At 45.8% G+C, this 14085-nt stretch overlaps 1 protein-coding gene across 8 annotated transcripts in view; it reads left to right on the top strand.

Moving 5' to 3' along the window:
* The window catches only part of LOC118382940 (trinucleotide repeat-containing gene 6C protein-like), an 86062-nt gene that overhangs the window by 32927 nt on the left and 39050 nt on the right, over window positions 1-14085 (top strand). For all 8 annotated transcript variants that reach the window (XM_052517757.1, XM_052517756.1, XM_052517761.1 and 5 more), the window contains exon 4: window positions 3372-3680. In XM_052517757.1, the coding sequence (XP_052373717.1) occupies window positions 3372-3680 (309 nt within the window). The remainder of the gene's footprint in view (window positions 1-3371; window positions 3681-14085) is intronic.

The raw sequence follows: 14085 nt of genomic DNA, 5'->3' as shown, positions 1-14085 counted from the left end.
ACATAACTGTGTGAGAGTTGTTCACCGTTCTGTGCTCTTCCCTCTTACTGTGGGTCTCCCGGTTACATAACTGTGTGTGAGCTGTTCACCGTTCTGTGCTCTTCCCCCTTGCTGTGGGCCTCCCGGTTACATAACTGTGTGTGAGCTGTTCACCGTTCTGTGCTCTTCCCCCTTACTGTGGGCCTCCCGGTTACATAACTGTGTGTGAGCTGTTCACCGTTCTGTGCTCTTCCCCCTTACTGTGGGCCTCCCGGTTACATAACTGTGTGTGAGCTGTTCACCGTTCTGTGCTCTTCCCCCTTACTGTGGGCCTCCCGGTTACATAACTGTGTGTGAGCTGTTCACCGTTCTGTGCTCTTCCCCCTTACTGTGGGCCTCCCGGTTACATAACTGTGTGTGAGCTGTTCACCGTTCTGTGCTCTTCCCCCTTACTGTGGGCCTCCCGGTTACATAACTGTGTGTGTGAGCTGTTCACCGTTCTGTGCTCTTCCCCCTTACTGTGGGCCTCCCGGTTACATAACTGTGTGTGAGCTGTTCACCGTTCTGTGCTCTTCCCCCTTACTGTGGGCCTCCCGGTTACATAACTGTGTGTGTGAGCTGTTCACCGTTCTGTGCTCTTCCCCCTTACTGTGGGCCTCCCGGTTACATAACTGTGTGTGAGCTGTTCACCGTTCTGTGCTCTTCCCCCTTACTGTGGGCCTCCCGGTTACATAACTGTGTGTGTGAGCTGTTCACCGTGCTCTTCCCCCTTACTGTGGGCCTCCCGTGCTCTTCCCCCTGTGGGCCTCCAGGTTACATAACTGTGTGTGAGCTGTTCACCGTTCTGTGCTCTTTCCCCTACTGTGGGCCTCCCGGTTACATAACTGTGTGTGAGCTGTTCACTGTGGGCCTCCCGGTTACATAACTGTGTGTGAGCTGTTCACCGTTCTGTGCTCTTCCCCCTTACTGTGGGCCTCCCGGTTACATAACTGTGTGTGAGCTGTTCACCGTTCTGTGCTCTTCCCCCTTACTGTGGGCCTCCCGGTTACATAACTGTGTGTGAGCTGTTCACCGTTCTGTGCTCTTCCCCCACCGTTCTGTGCTCTTCCCCCTTACTGTGGGCCTCCCGGTTACATAACTGTGTGTGAGCTGTTCACCGTTCTGTGCTCTTCCCCCTTACTGTGGGCCTCCCGGTTACATAACTGTGTGTGAGCTGTTCACCGTTCTGTGCTCTTCCCTCTTACTGTGGGCCTCCCGGTTACATAACTGTGTGTGTGAGCTGTTCACCGTTCTGTGCTCTTCCCCCTTACTGTGGGCCTCCCGGTTACATAACTGTGTGTGAGCTGTTCACCGTTCTGTGCTCTTCCCCTTACTGTGGGCCTCCCGGTTACATAACTGTGTGTGTGAGCTGTTCACCGTTCTGTGCTCTTCCCCCTTACTGTGGGCCTCCCGGTTACATAACTGTGTGTGAGCTGTTCACCGTTCTGTGCTCTTACTGTGGGCCTCCCGGTTACATAACTGTGTGTGAGCTGTTCACCGTTCTGTGCTCTTACTGTGGGCCTCCCGGTTACATAACTGTGTGTGAGCTGTTCACCGTTCACTGCACAAACATTGGGCAGTGGTCAATGGAGCAGCACCGTTCCCATACAGCGTCGTACTCAGAACCCACATAATTTTCTGTGGGTTACTTAATCAATAAGGCCTGGGGGGGTGTGTGGTATATGGGCAATATACCACGGCCAAGGGCTGTTCTTGGGCACAACGCAATACCACAACCCCCCGAGGTGCCTTATTGCTATTATAAACTGGTTACCAATGTAATTAGAGCAGTAAAAAAAAAGTGTCATATGGTCTGATATACCACAGCTGTCCGCCAGTCAGCATTCAGGGCTCAAACCACCCAGTTTATAATGAGCTTTTTACTTTGTGAGATTATTTAGCCACAGGATTGTTTCCTGTCTCACACATTGATTCTCTCGTACTGTAAAACACATCACAATCTCACGCTGGTTTGTTTGGCTTCTGGTCTGTGTTCCTGCATCCTGGTGATGTTTTTACTAGTGTTGCCATGCCAGATCTTTCTCTCTTGCTCCCTCTGGCTGTGTGATTTAACAGGCATGTCTTTGTTTAGACTTGCATCCCACTACTGTCAATGTGTGTCTGTGAGCATTCATTCCTCTATTCCCAAGTTATTTCAATCACTATTTTGGTGAATTATTTTTTGGGGAAGCATAACAAAACAGTGGAACATAAAACAATGAATCAATAATCTGTTTGTAAGGAATTTGTCAGAGCGCGTTATAGTCAGCTTCTTTTGCTGTGTTTTTGAACCCTTTTGTCTTTTACTCTCACCATGGTTTCTACTCAGTACACTTACACATACATGAACATATTGGTAATTGAGCAGATGCTCTTATCCAGAGCGACTTTTTTACTTGGTATAATAGGTCAGCGCTCTGCCCCATGCTCGTGTCCATTTCAGGACCTTTCTAGTGCCCGAAAATAAAACGCTAATTTACTAGCATGGTAAACATTATCATGCATTTAATGAATTAAATGGAAGAGTGGCAGTCGGCTCTTTGCTGACTATCACATTTATTATGTAAGCACCAGTACAGAGATTATGACCAGAATACATCTCGTTTCCATAATGCACCTGATGCCTGTCATTCCAAATCTGATCCTCTTGCTACTTGGTCTCTCCTCATACGGATTGAGCCCTGACCTTTTTGAGCACTTCCCCACTGTTGATAATACTTAAGGTGCTAGCCTACAAAACTGCTAATATTGAGCCCGGAAATTGAGTACAGTACTTAGCATGCTAGGCTGCTAAGAAGCTAAAACAGTTGAGGCAATACATGAAAATAGTACTTAGCTAGCACCTAAACATTAGCATGCTTAATGGTGCTTGCTAGCTATTGCTGAGGAAATTAATGAGTTGAGTAATTAGCTAGCATACCATGCTAAACAGTGCTAGCTGGCTTATGTTAATGCTAGACTGAGGAAGTGGGTGAGTGGAGTTTGTCATAGGGGCTGGAAGCGGAGACATAATAGACGGTCAGGGTGGAATGTAAATGTGAGAAGGAGAAGTCACGGCTAGGTCAGTAGGATGGGTGGGGGGGTCACAGAGGGAAGAGTAGCTCTAAAACGGCCCTCTTTTTCCAGGATTAGGATGTGATTGTCCTTATAAACACTGATCTAAGATCAGTTAGTGGGCTTTGCCTTAAGCCTACTAATGCTTAAGATGGAGGGATGGTGAGCTGATGATGCCTCCGTATCATCAATAGACTGCTAAGCATATGGATGTGTGAATGTGTGTGTGTGTTGAATAAATCAAAATCAGCTTCTGCCTGGTGCCTTAACTTCCTGCCTCCTCTCTCTTCCCTCCACAGTGCCAGACTCAGCCAAGCCCGGCCCCACCCCTCCTCCCCCCGCCAACCCCAGTGCCACCCCGCCTGTGCCCCCCACCAGCAGCAGTGGCAGTAATGGCAAGCGCGCCCCCTCCAGTGCCCAGCAGCAGTCCCAGCCCTCGCCCGCCCAACAGCGTTACCCGCCAAGAGAGATCCCTCCGCGCTTCCGCCAGCAGGAGCACAAGCAGCTGCTGAAGAGGGGTCAGCCGCTGCCCCCTGGGACCCTTCCAACTGTACCAGGACGCCCCGAACCTGACTCGAGTCAGAAATCCTCTGGTGTTTCGCACACAGGTTAGCACTTTACTTTAAGCTTTTTCCTTTGTGACCTTTTGACCTCTGGGAATGTTCCACAACCCTGAACTTGACCACAGTTGACTGTCCAACTTATTTTCTCTATGATTATGTGTTGTACATTTGATTTAGTGGAGCTTTTCTGAGATTCATATCTTAAATTGATGTTCAAGTGTTTTCCCCGTATTTAGTTTAGTCTGCCACTTTGCATTCTCCTTTTAGATATGTGTAGTGTATATGCCATTGTTGTTTCCTTGCCTGTTTCCTTGGGTCTGCTGTGTATCACACTGTGCTTCAGACTGCTGTCTAGTTCACCTGCAGGGCTGTGTGCACCGCTGTGTGGAAGGATCTGTTGTTGTGTTCGTTGTTTGTTTTGAATGTGCTCTACCTGGCCTGGGATTCTAAATATAGAGAGTAAATTACAGCAGGGGGCCACTGTGGAGGGGCGGAGAGTAAACACAGCTGGCGTGTGTGAGAGAGATTTGATCTGATTTAAACAACCTGAAGACCAGTCTAAAGATTTCAACTCAGTCATACTTAGTTACTATAAGTAAAGTTTGTGTGTGCAGGGTTTTTTCTGCATAGAAAAGTATTGGGCGGGCCGCCTAAAAGTGTTGCATGGTATACCGAACATTCTGTACTTTTTCAATACTAGAACATGAAAAATGGTTCGGGACTAGAATTTATTTTATTTCCGGTACTTCTGTCAAATGTGTCTCATTGATCAAGTCTGTCTATCAGCGCAGCCAATGTCCACCTTATAGTGCGAGTGCACCGTGCCTGCTCCACTTAGCCTGTACTGGGAGTCTGGGCTACATCATGTTAGCTCCACTTAGCCTGTACTGGGAGTCTGGGCTGTATCATGTTAGCTCCACTTAGCCTGTACTGGGAGTCTGGGCTACATCATGTTAGCTCCACTTAGCCTGTACTGGGAGTCTGGGCTGTATCATGTTAGCTCCACTTAGCCTGTACTGGGAGTCTGGGCTACATCATGTTAGCTCCACTTAGCCTGTACTGGGAGTCTGGGCTACATCATGTTAGCTCCACTTAGCCTGTACTGGGAGTCTGGGCTACATCATGTTAGCTCCACTTAGCCTGTACTGGGAGTCTGGGCTGTATCATGTTAGCTCCACTTAGCCTGTACTGGGAGTCTGGGCTACATCATGTTAGCTCCACTTAGCCTGTACTGGGAGTCTGGGCTACATCATGTTAGCTCCACTTAGCCTGTACTGGGAGTCTGGGCTACATCATGTTAGCTCCACTTAGCCTGTACTGGGAGTCTGGGCTGTATCATGTTAGCTCCACTTAGCCTGTACTGGGAGTCTGGGCTACATCATGTTAGCTCCACTTAGCCTGTACTGGGAGTCTGGGCTGTATCATGTTAGCTCCACTTAGCCTGTACTGGGAGTCTGGGCTGTATCATGTTAGCTCCACTTAGCCTGTACTGGGAGTCTGGGCTACATCATGTTAGCTCCACTTAGCCTGTACTGGGAGTCTGGGCTACATCATGTTAGCTCCACTTAGCCTGTACTGGGAGTCTGGGCTACATCATGTTAGCTCCACTTAGCCTGTACTGGGAGTCTGGGCTGTATCATGTTAGCTCCACTTAGCCTGTACTGGGAGTCTGGGCTACATCATGTTAGCTCCACACTCATGCTGTACTGGGAGTCTGGGCTGTATCATGTTAGCTCCACTTAGCCTGTACTGGGAGTCTGGGCTACATCATGTTAGCTCCACACTCATGCTGTACTGGGAGTCTGGGCTGCATCATGTTAGCTCCACTTAGCTTGTACTGGGAGTCTGGGCTGCATCATGTTAGCTCCACTTAACTTGTACTGGGAGTCTGGGCTGCATCATGTTAGCTCCACTTAGCTTGTACTGGGAGTCTGGGCTGTATCATGTTAGCTCCACTTAGCTTGTACTGGGAGTCTGGGCTGCATCATGTTAGCTACACACTCATGCTGTACTGGGAGTCTGGGCCACATCATGTTAGCTACACACTCATACTGTACTGGGAGTCTGTGCTGCATCATGTTAGCTCCCCACTCATGCTGTACTGGGAGTCTGTGCTGCATCATGTTAGCTCCACACTCATACTGTACTGGGAGTCTGTGCTGCATCATGTTAGCTCCACACTCATACTGTACTGGGAGTCTGTGCTGCATCATGTTAGCTCCACACTCATGCTGTACTGGGAGTCTGGGCTACATCATGTTAGCTCCACACTCATGCTGTACTGGGAGTCTTGGCTACATCATGTTAGCTACACACTCATAGGAATATTTTCTAGTAATATTTATGTCCATTGCGTTATGCTAATTAGTGTCAGATGATGACAACGATCCCGTTCACGGGATGGGAGTTACAACAAGTTAAGAAATTTAGCGTAATTCAGTTGATTAATATTATGGTGTTTATATTCCAAGAAAAATGAAACCCTCAGGGTTACCGTTAGGATGGAACGGAAAATATGTCGCTGTACAGCGTGACAGCCAGGAGTAGGCTACAGTACTAAGAGCATAAGAGGATTGGAGGATTCTAAATTAATATCTAAGGGGCATAACATTTCCTCACCCTAATTGTAGTGTAACCAATACCCAAACGGAGATTCAGTGAAAATAAAAGTCTGTCAAGACCAGTCCCCGTGTTGTTTCATAGCAACGCGAAAGGATGCTGAAATAGCTATTGCTTCAAATCCTATTGCTTCTATCTTCAATATACTTTTTAAATAAATAACGATGGAACAGAAAATATGGCGCTGTACAACGTGACAGTCGGGAGTAGGCTACAGTACTAGGCTATTCAACTAAAGAATCCCCGTGTCGTGCTGGCACACGGGAGTCCGGGGTTCAATTCCCTGACTGGGAGGAAGGAGTAGGCTGTCCTTGTAAATAAGAATTTGTTCTTAACTGACTTGCCTCGTTAAATAAAGGTTACACTAAAAGCACAACATTTCTATACCCTAATTCTATAATTGTAGTCTTCTAACCAGTACCGAAACAAAATTTATCAAGACTGGGCCCTATGCTTGTCTTAGAGCAGCGCAAAATGGTGCTAAAATAGTTGGAGGCTATTGCTTCAAATTCTATTGCTTCTAACTTCATTATGCAATTTGTAAGTCGCTCTGGATAAGAGCGTCTGCTAAATGACTTAAATGTAAATGTAAATGTAAATAAGACCTCCACCACTTTTAACAGCACATTACTCAACACTAGTGAGACTCATGTCGCCTATAGTAGGCCTACAGTATATTGAAAAATATGACATGACTCTCCACCAATAATTACATATTGGGGGATTCTTAATTAATTAATTCATTCATTAAAACCAAAAGCCGCCGCCTCATGGATCTCCCGGTGGAGGCCGGCACGGGTATCAAACCTGCATCTGTAGCAACGCATTTTGCACTGCGATGCAGTGTCTTAGACGGCTGCGCCACTCAGTAGGCCCAAACAAAAGTGAGCGATTTGTTATCTGAATAAAGGCCCTCAATTTTTCGTGCCATAATTAGTTACGTTGTTTTAGTTTGAACGTGCAGACTGGCACTAAGAAGAGTGGGATTGTTTCCCTAGTCAGCGCCATTATTAGTGCAATGCCGCTTAAAGTGTTGCTCTGTGCTACCCAGTGGGGTGGGGCGGGGGTCCACCCTCCCTCCCCTTCCTCCTCCTCTCTTCCACATGGGCTAGGTCCGTCTTCTGTGCGTGGTTCTACAGCCCATCCTGTGCCCCATGCCCTCGTGCCATGAGCCTTGCGTGCCCACCGCTATTTCAGTGGATACAGCTGGAGAACTACAAGGCAATCCCATTGTGCGCCACTCGGTAGCCATGACCAATATTTTTTTATTTATTTTTTTTATTTAATTTTTACCTTTATTTAACCAGGCAAGTCAGTTAAGAACATATTCTTATTTTCAATGACGGCCTGGGAACAGTGGGTTAACTGCCTGTTCAGGGGCAGAACGACAGATTTGTACCTTGTCAGCTCGGGGGTTTGAACTCGCAACCTTCCGGTTACTAGTCCAACGCTCTAACCACTAGGCTACGCTATATAAACTCAGCAAAAAAAAGAATTGTCCTCTCACTGTCAACTGCATTTTATTTTCAGCAAACTTAACATGTGTTAATATTTGTATGGACATAAGATTCAACAACTGAGACATAAACTGAACAAGTTCCACAGACATGTGACTAACATAAATAGTGTCCCTAAACAAAGGGGGGGTCGAAATCAAAAGTAACAGTAAGTATCTGGTGTGGCCATCAGATGTATTAAAAACTGCAGTGCATCTCCTCCTCATGGACTGCACTACATTTGCCAGTTCTTGCTGTGAGATGTTACTACACTCTTCCACCAAGGCACCTGCAAGCTCCTGGACATTTCTGGGGGGAATGGCCCTAGCCCTCACCCTCCGATCCAACAGGTCCCAGACGTGCTCAATGGGATTGAGATCCGGGCTCTTCGCTGGCCATGGCAGAACACTGACATTCCTGTCTTGCAGGAAATCACGCACAGAACTAAGAGTACGGCTGGTGGTATTGTCATGCTGGAGGGTCATGTCAGGATGAGCCTGCAGGAAGGGCACCACATGAGGGAGGAGGATGTCTTCCCTGTAATGCACAGCGTTGAGATTGCCTGCAATGACAACAAGCTCAGTCTAAGGATGCTGTGACTCACCGCCCCAGACCATGACGGACCCTCCACCTCCAAATCGATCCTGCTCCAGAGTACAGGCCTCGGTGTAATGCTCATTCCTTCGACGATAAACGCAAATCCGACCATCATCTCTAGTGAGAAAAAACCGTGACTCGTCAGTGAAGAGCACTTTTTGCCAGTCCTGTCTGGTCCAGCGACGGGGGGTTTGTGCTCATAGGCGACATTGTTGACAATGATGATGTCTGGTGAGGACCTGCCTTACAACAGGCCTACAAGTCCTCAGTCCAGCCTCTCAGCCTATTGCGGACAGTCTGAGCACTGATGGAGGGATTGTGAGTTCCTGGTGTAACTTGTTGTTGTTGTCGTCATCCTGTACCTGTCCCACAGGTGTGATGTTCGGATGTACCGATCCTGTGCAGGTGTTGATCCGCAGTCCGTCCTGTCTCCCTGTAGCGCTGTCTTAGGCGTCTCACAGTACGGACATTGCAATTTATTGCCCTGGCCACATCTTTTTCAGTGTAAACTAAAACAAAATGGGAGGTATACCCAAAAGATAATGGACCTATGGATCAAAGCTAGACAGTCAGGGAGAATCTAAAATGTAAAAATGATGCCTTCAGGAGTATGTTACTTATGGCTTGAGGCCCCCATTGACTTTGTTATAATGTTGAGTCACTCCGATTAGCATAAACCATGGCAAAATGTGTAGAATTGCAGGAAATGTGCTTTAAAATGGAATTTTTGTCTCTAAGCGTCATGGCTAAATGTGTAGGATTGCAGGAGATTGGCATTAAAACGGTTCCATTTTGTCACTGCGGCCAACAGGAGGGCCTCTAAATGTTTTGTTTGGCCACGCCCACCACCTAAGCCCCGTTTTGATCCGGAAAAAACTGTTCTGTGTGTAGTGTTTCAAACATTCAGTGATTCAGCAGGTCATATATTTGGTAGTTTGTAGTCTAGATACATTTCCTGTTAAGATTTCATGTTTGTCCTTCATTTCCTTTTTCTTAAAATGTAACATTTTTGGCACTTGTTTTTCTTGTTTGCTGGTTAGAGGGAGTCTGAAAGAGTTCTGTTGTGTGTTAGTACTGTCTGAAGAGCTTTGAGTTGTGCTGACCAGAGCTATTTCCTGTAATGGTGGAGCGATGAAGACCTGGCAGGGCCTGAGTGGGACTGATCTGGCACAGATAAAGACGGGGAGCAGGATAGAGAAGGAAAGAGGGAGAGAAGGAGAAATAATTGGTGAGAGGGGAGAGAGTGCAGGTCAGAGAGGTGGACTGAGGTGTTTTTATTTATTTTTGTAAATGACAATTGTTTCTCAATTGACTTAACTTCTAAAGAAGTTATAGAGAGTTGAAGAGAGTGAAGTGGGGAGGGGGGGGGTGAAATGAGAGAGTGAGAGGCCTAGGTCTGTGGGCTGGGTGACTCATGCCTTACGGTAAAAGCTCATGGTTCACTTCACTCTGGCAGACTTCTCTGCTCACTCGCGCGCTCTCTCTCTCTTTCTCTCTTTCTCTGGGCTGCTGGGATAGGCCAGGGAGACACTGTAGGCCGCAAGATGGTGCTGGACCAGCATACTGCTCTATCTCCTCTGACACGCTACACTACAGTACAGACACGTAGCATACAGAGTCGTACAGCTCATACGCATGCTCCCTCCCACCCACTCTCTTTAATCTTTCTGGCGCAGGCGTTCCACTAGCGACCCACATCGACAAAATCCGGTGAATTTGCAGATGTAGTCATAATAAACATTAATAAAAAATACAAGTGTTATACATCGGCTTAAAGATGATGAACTTCTTGTTAACCTCTCAGGGATATGTGGGATGCTAGGGTCCCACCGGGCCAAAAGCCAGGGAAAATGCAGAGCGCCAAATTCATATAAATTACTATAAAAATCAAACTTTCATTAAAACGCACATGCAAGATAGCAAATAAAAGCTACACTTGTTGTGAATACAGCCAACATGTCAGATTTCAAAAAGGCTTTTCGGCGAAAGCAAACAATGCTATTATGTGAGGATAGCACCTCCATACTAACATTTTACAACCAAGTAAAGGAATTACAGAAGTCAGAAATAGCGAAAAAATGAATCACTTACCTTTTGAAGGTCTTCATATGGTTGCAGTCACAAGAGTCCCAGCTATTTCCGTTTTGTTCGATAAAGTCCCTCTTTATATCCCAAAAACTCTGTTTTGTTGGTGCGTTTTGTTCAGTAATCCACTGGCTCCGAGGCGGTCAAACCATGCAGATGAATACATCCTAATAGTACCGGTAAAGTTCCTCGAAACATGTCAAACAATGTTTTTAATTTATCCTCATGTTGTCAATTGTCTAAATAATCGATAATATTTCAACCGGACAATAGCGTATTTTTATTTTACCTTTATTGAACGAGGCAAGTCAGTTAAGAACAAATTCTTATTTTCAATGACTGCCTAGGAACAGTGGGTTAACTGCCTGTTCAGGGGCAGAACGACAGATTTGTACCTTGTCAGCTCGGGGGTTTGAACTTGCAACCTTCCGGTTACTAGTCCAACGCTCTAACCACTAGGCTACCCTGCCGAAGGGCGCGCACTCGGTCACGCTCGCAAACCAGCTCTGCATTCTTCCTCAGTCCAGTTCTGCAGTTCTTCCTCAGGTCTCCTTCATTTTTCAGAAAACAAGCCTGAAACAATGTCTAGACTGTTGACATCTAGTGGAACGCATAGGAACTGCAATCTGGGTCCTAATCCATTAGCCACTGAATATGCAATAAAATGCAAATTAATGACTTAATCATACAATATGATTTTCTGGATTTTTGTTTTAGATTCTGTCTCTCACAGTTGAAGTGTACCTATGATAAATATTACAGACCTCAGACCTCATTAGTTCAGTCCTGAGCCCCCACTACAGGTTCTGAGAGAGGTCCCCTATTTCCCATCTCTGTCTGCCGCAGCCCTTTACACTCATCGACATTGGAATGCAGTGTCATGTACAGTAATATGCTATACATGACGTCAGACCTCCGGTCTCCACTTCACAGCTCTGTAGGGGTTTTGACTGACAGACGTTCTGAACTTGAGCACAACGCGCACAACAAGAAGTTTCCCCCCATCCCTCCCACATTGTTTTGTTGTCTGAGTAACTTAAGAGGACTCGACGTACAGTATTTTTGAAAGATGAGACATTAAGGAATATAATAAATACCACTGATGTCATACAAGTAAGCCAAACACCCGGGAGTCCAAATGTGCACTTCACTCTTCCATATCATAAAACAAATGGAATATGTATTGTATTGATTTGACAGTATTACCCCTCACCCTATAGGGCAGCACATGCGCCAGGCTGTAGGTGTGCAGGATGTTACGGCCCATACGGAGGCTACGTGGGCCCGTAACCAGATCCCTCCCCACTGAATGTATTGATTTGACAGTATTACCCCTCACCCTATAGGGCAGCACATGCGCCAGGCTGTGGGTGTGCAGGATGTTACGGCCCATACGGAGGCTACGTGGTCCCGTAACCAGATCCCTCCCTGCTTCTGTTTCTCGCTCTCACACTCTCTCTACCTACAGTGCATTCGGAAAGTATTCATACTCCTTGATTTTTCCCACATTTTGTTACGTTACAACCTTATTCTAAAATGATTAAATAAAAAAAATCATCAATTTACACACAATACCCCATAATGACAAAACTAAAACAGGTTTCAAAGAAATTTCTGAAAATGTATTAAAAATAAATAGATACCTTATTTACATAAGTACAGTGCATATCAGAGAAAACAAGGTTGAAAGAATTGTCGGTAGAGCTCCGAGACAGGATTGTGTCGAGGCACAGGTCTGGGGAAGGGTACCAAAACATTTCTTTAGCATTTGAAGTTCCCCAAGAACACAGTGGCCTCCTCATTATTAAATTGAAGAAGTTTGGAACCACCAATACTATTCCTAGAGCTGGCCGCCCGGCCAAACTGAGCAATCGGGGGAGAAGGGCCTTTGTCAGGGAAGTGACCAAGAACCAGATGGTCACTCTGACAGAGCTCCAGAGATCCTCTGTGGAAATGGGAGAACCACCCAGAAGGACAACCATCTCTGCAGCACTCCACCAATCAGACCTTTATGATAGAGGGGCCAAACGGAAGCCACTCAGTAAAAGGCACATGACAGCACGCTTGGAGTTTGCCAGAAGGCGCCTAAAGGACTCTGACCATGAGAAACTAGACTCTCTGGTCTGATGAAACCAAGCTGATGCAAAGCGTCACGTCTGGAGGAAACCTGGCACCATCCCTACAGAGAAGCATGGTGGTGCAGAATCATGCTTTGGGGATGTTTTTCAGCGGCAGGGACTTAGACTAGTCAGGATCGAGGGAAAGATGAACGGAGAAAAGTACAAAGATCCTTGACGAAAACCTGCTCCAGAGCACTCCGGACCTCAGACTGGTTCACCTTCCAACAGGACAACAACCCTAAGCACACAACCAAGACAATACAGGAGTGGCTTCGGTACAAGTCTCTGAATGTCCTTGAGTGGCCCAGCCACAGCCCAGACTTGAACCCGATCGAACATCTCTGGAGTAGAGGTCGACCGATTTATGATTTTTCAATGCCAATACCGATTATTGGAGGACCAAAAAAAAGCCGATACCGATTAATCGGACAATTTATTAATTTATTTGTAATAATGACAATTACAACAATACTGAATGAACACTTATTTTAACTTAATATAATACACCAATAAAATCTATTTAGCCTCAAATAAATAATGAGACATGTTCAATTTGGTTTAAATAATGCAATAACAAAAAGTGTTGGAGAAGAAAGTAAAAGTGCAATATCTGCCATGTAAGAAGGCCAACGTTTAAGTTCCTTGCTCAGAACATGAGAACATATGAAAGCTGGTGGTTCCTTTTAACATGAGTCTTCAATATTCCCAGGTAAGAGGTTTTAGGTTGTAGTTATTATAGGACTATTTCTCTCTATACCATTTGTATTTCATATACCTTTGATTATTGGAGGAGCAAGGGGAATAACTACTCCAAGTCTCAGAGCGAGTGCCGTTTGAAACGCTATTAGCGCGCACCCCGCTAACTAGCTAGCCATTTCACATTGGTTACACCAGCCTAATCTCGGGAGTTGATAGGCTTGAAGTCATAAACAGCGCAATGATTGAAGCATTGCGAAGAGCTGCTGGCAAAACCCACAAAAGTGCTGTTTGAATGAATGCTTACGAGCCTGCTGCTGCCTACCATCGCTCAGACAGACTGCTCTATCAAATATCAAATCATAGACTTAATTATAACATAATACACACAGAAATATGAGCCTTAGGTCATTAATATGGCCAAATCCGGAAACTATCATCTCGAAAACAAGACTTTTATTCTTTCAGTGTAATACGGAACCGTTCCGTATTTTATCTAACGGGTGGCATAAGTCTAAATATTCCTGTTACATTGCACAACCTTCAATGTTATGTCATAATTACGTAAAATTCTGGTAAATTAGGTGGCCCAAACTGTTGCATATACCCTGACTCTGCGTGCAATGAATGCAAGAGAAGTGACACAATTTCACATGGTTAAATTGCCTGCTAACCTGGATTTCTTTTAGATAAATATACAGGTTTAAAAATATATACTTCTGTGTATTGATTTTAAGAAAGGCATTGATGTTTATGGTTAGGTACACATTGGAGCAAGGACAGTCCTTTTTCGCAAATACGCACCGCATCGATTATATGCAACGCAGGACACGCTAG

Source organism: Oncorhynchus keta, unplaced genomic scaffold (genome assembly GCF_023373465.1).
Source record: "Oncorhynchus keta strain PuntledgeMale-10-30-2019 unplaced genomic scaffold, Oket_V2 Un_scaffold_9739_pilon_pilon, whole genome shotgun sequence".
In the NCBI taxonomy this organism is placed as follows: Eukaryota; Metazoa; Chordata; class Actinopteri; order Salmoniformes; family Salmonidae; genus Oncorhynchus; species Oncorhynchus keta.
This window is presented reverse-complemented; position numbering and strand designations above follow the sequence as displayed.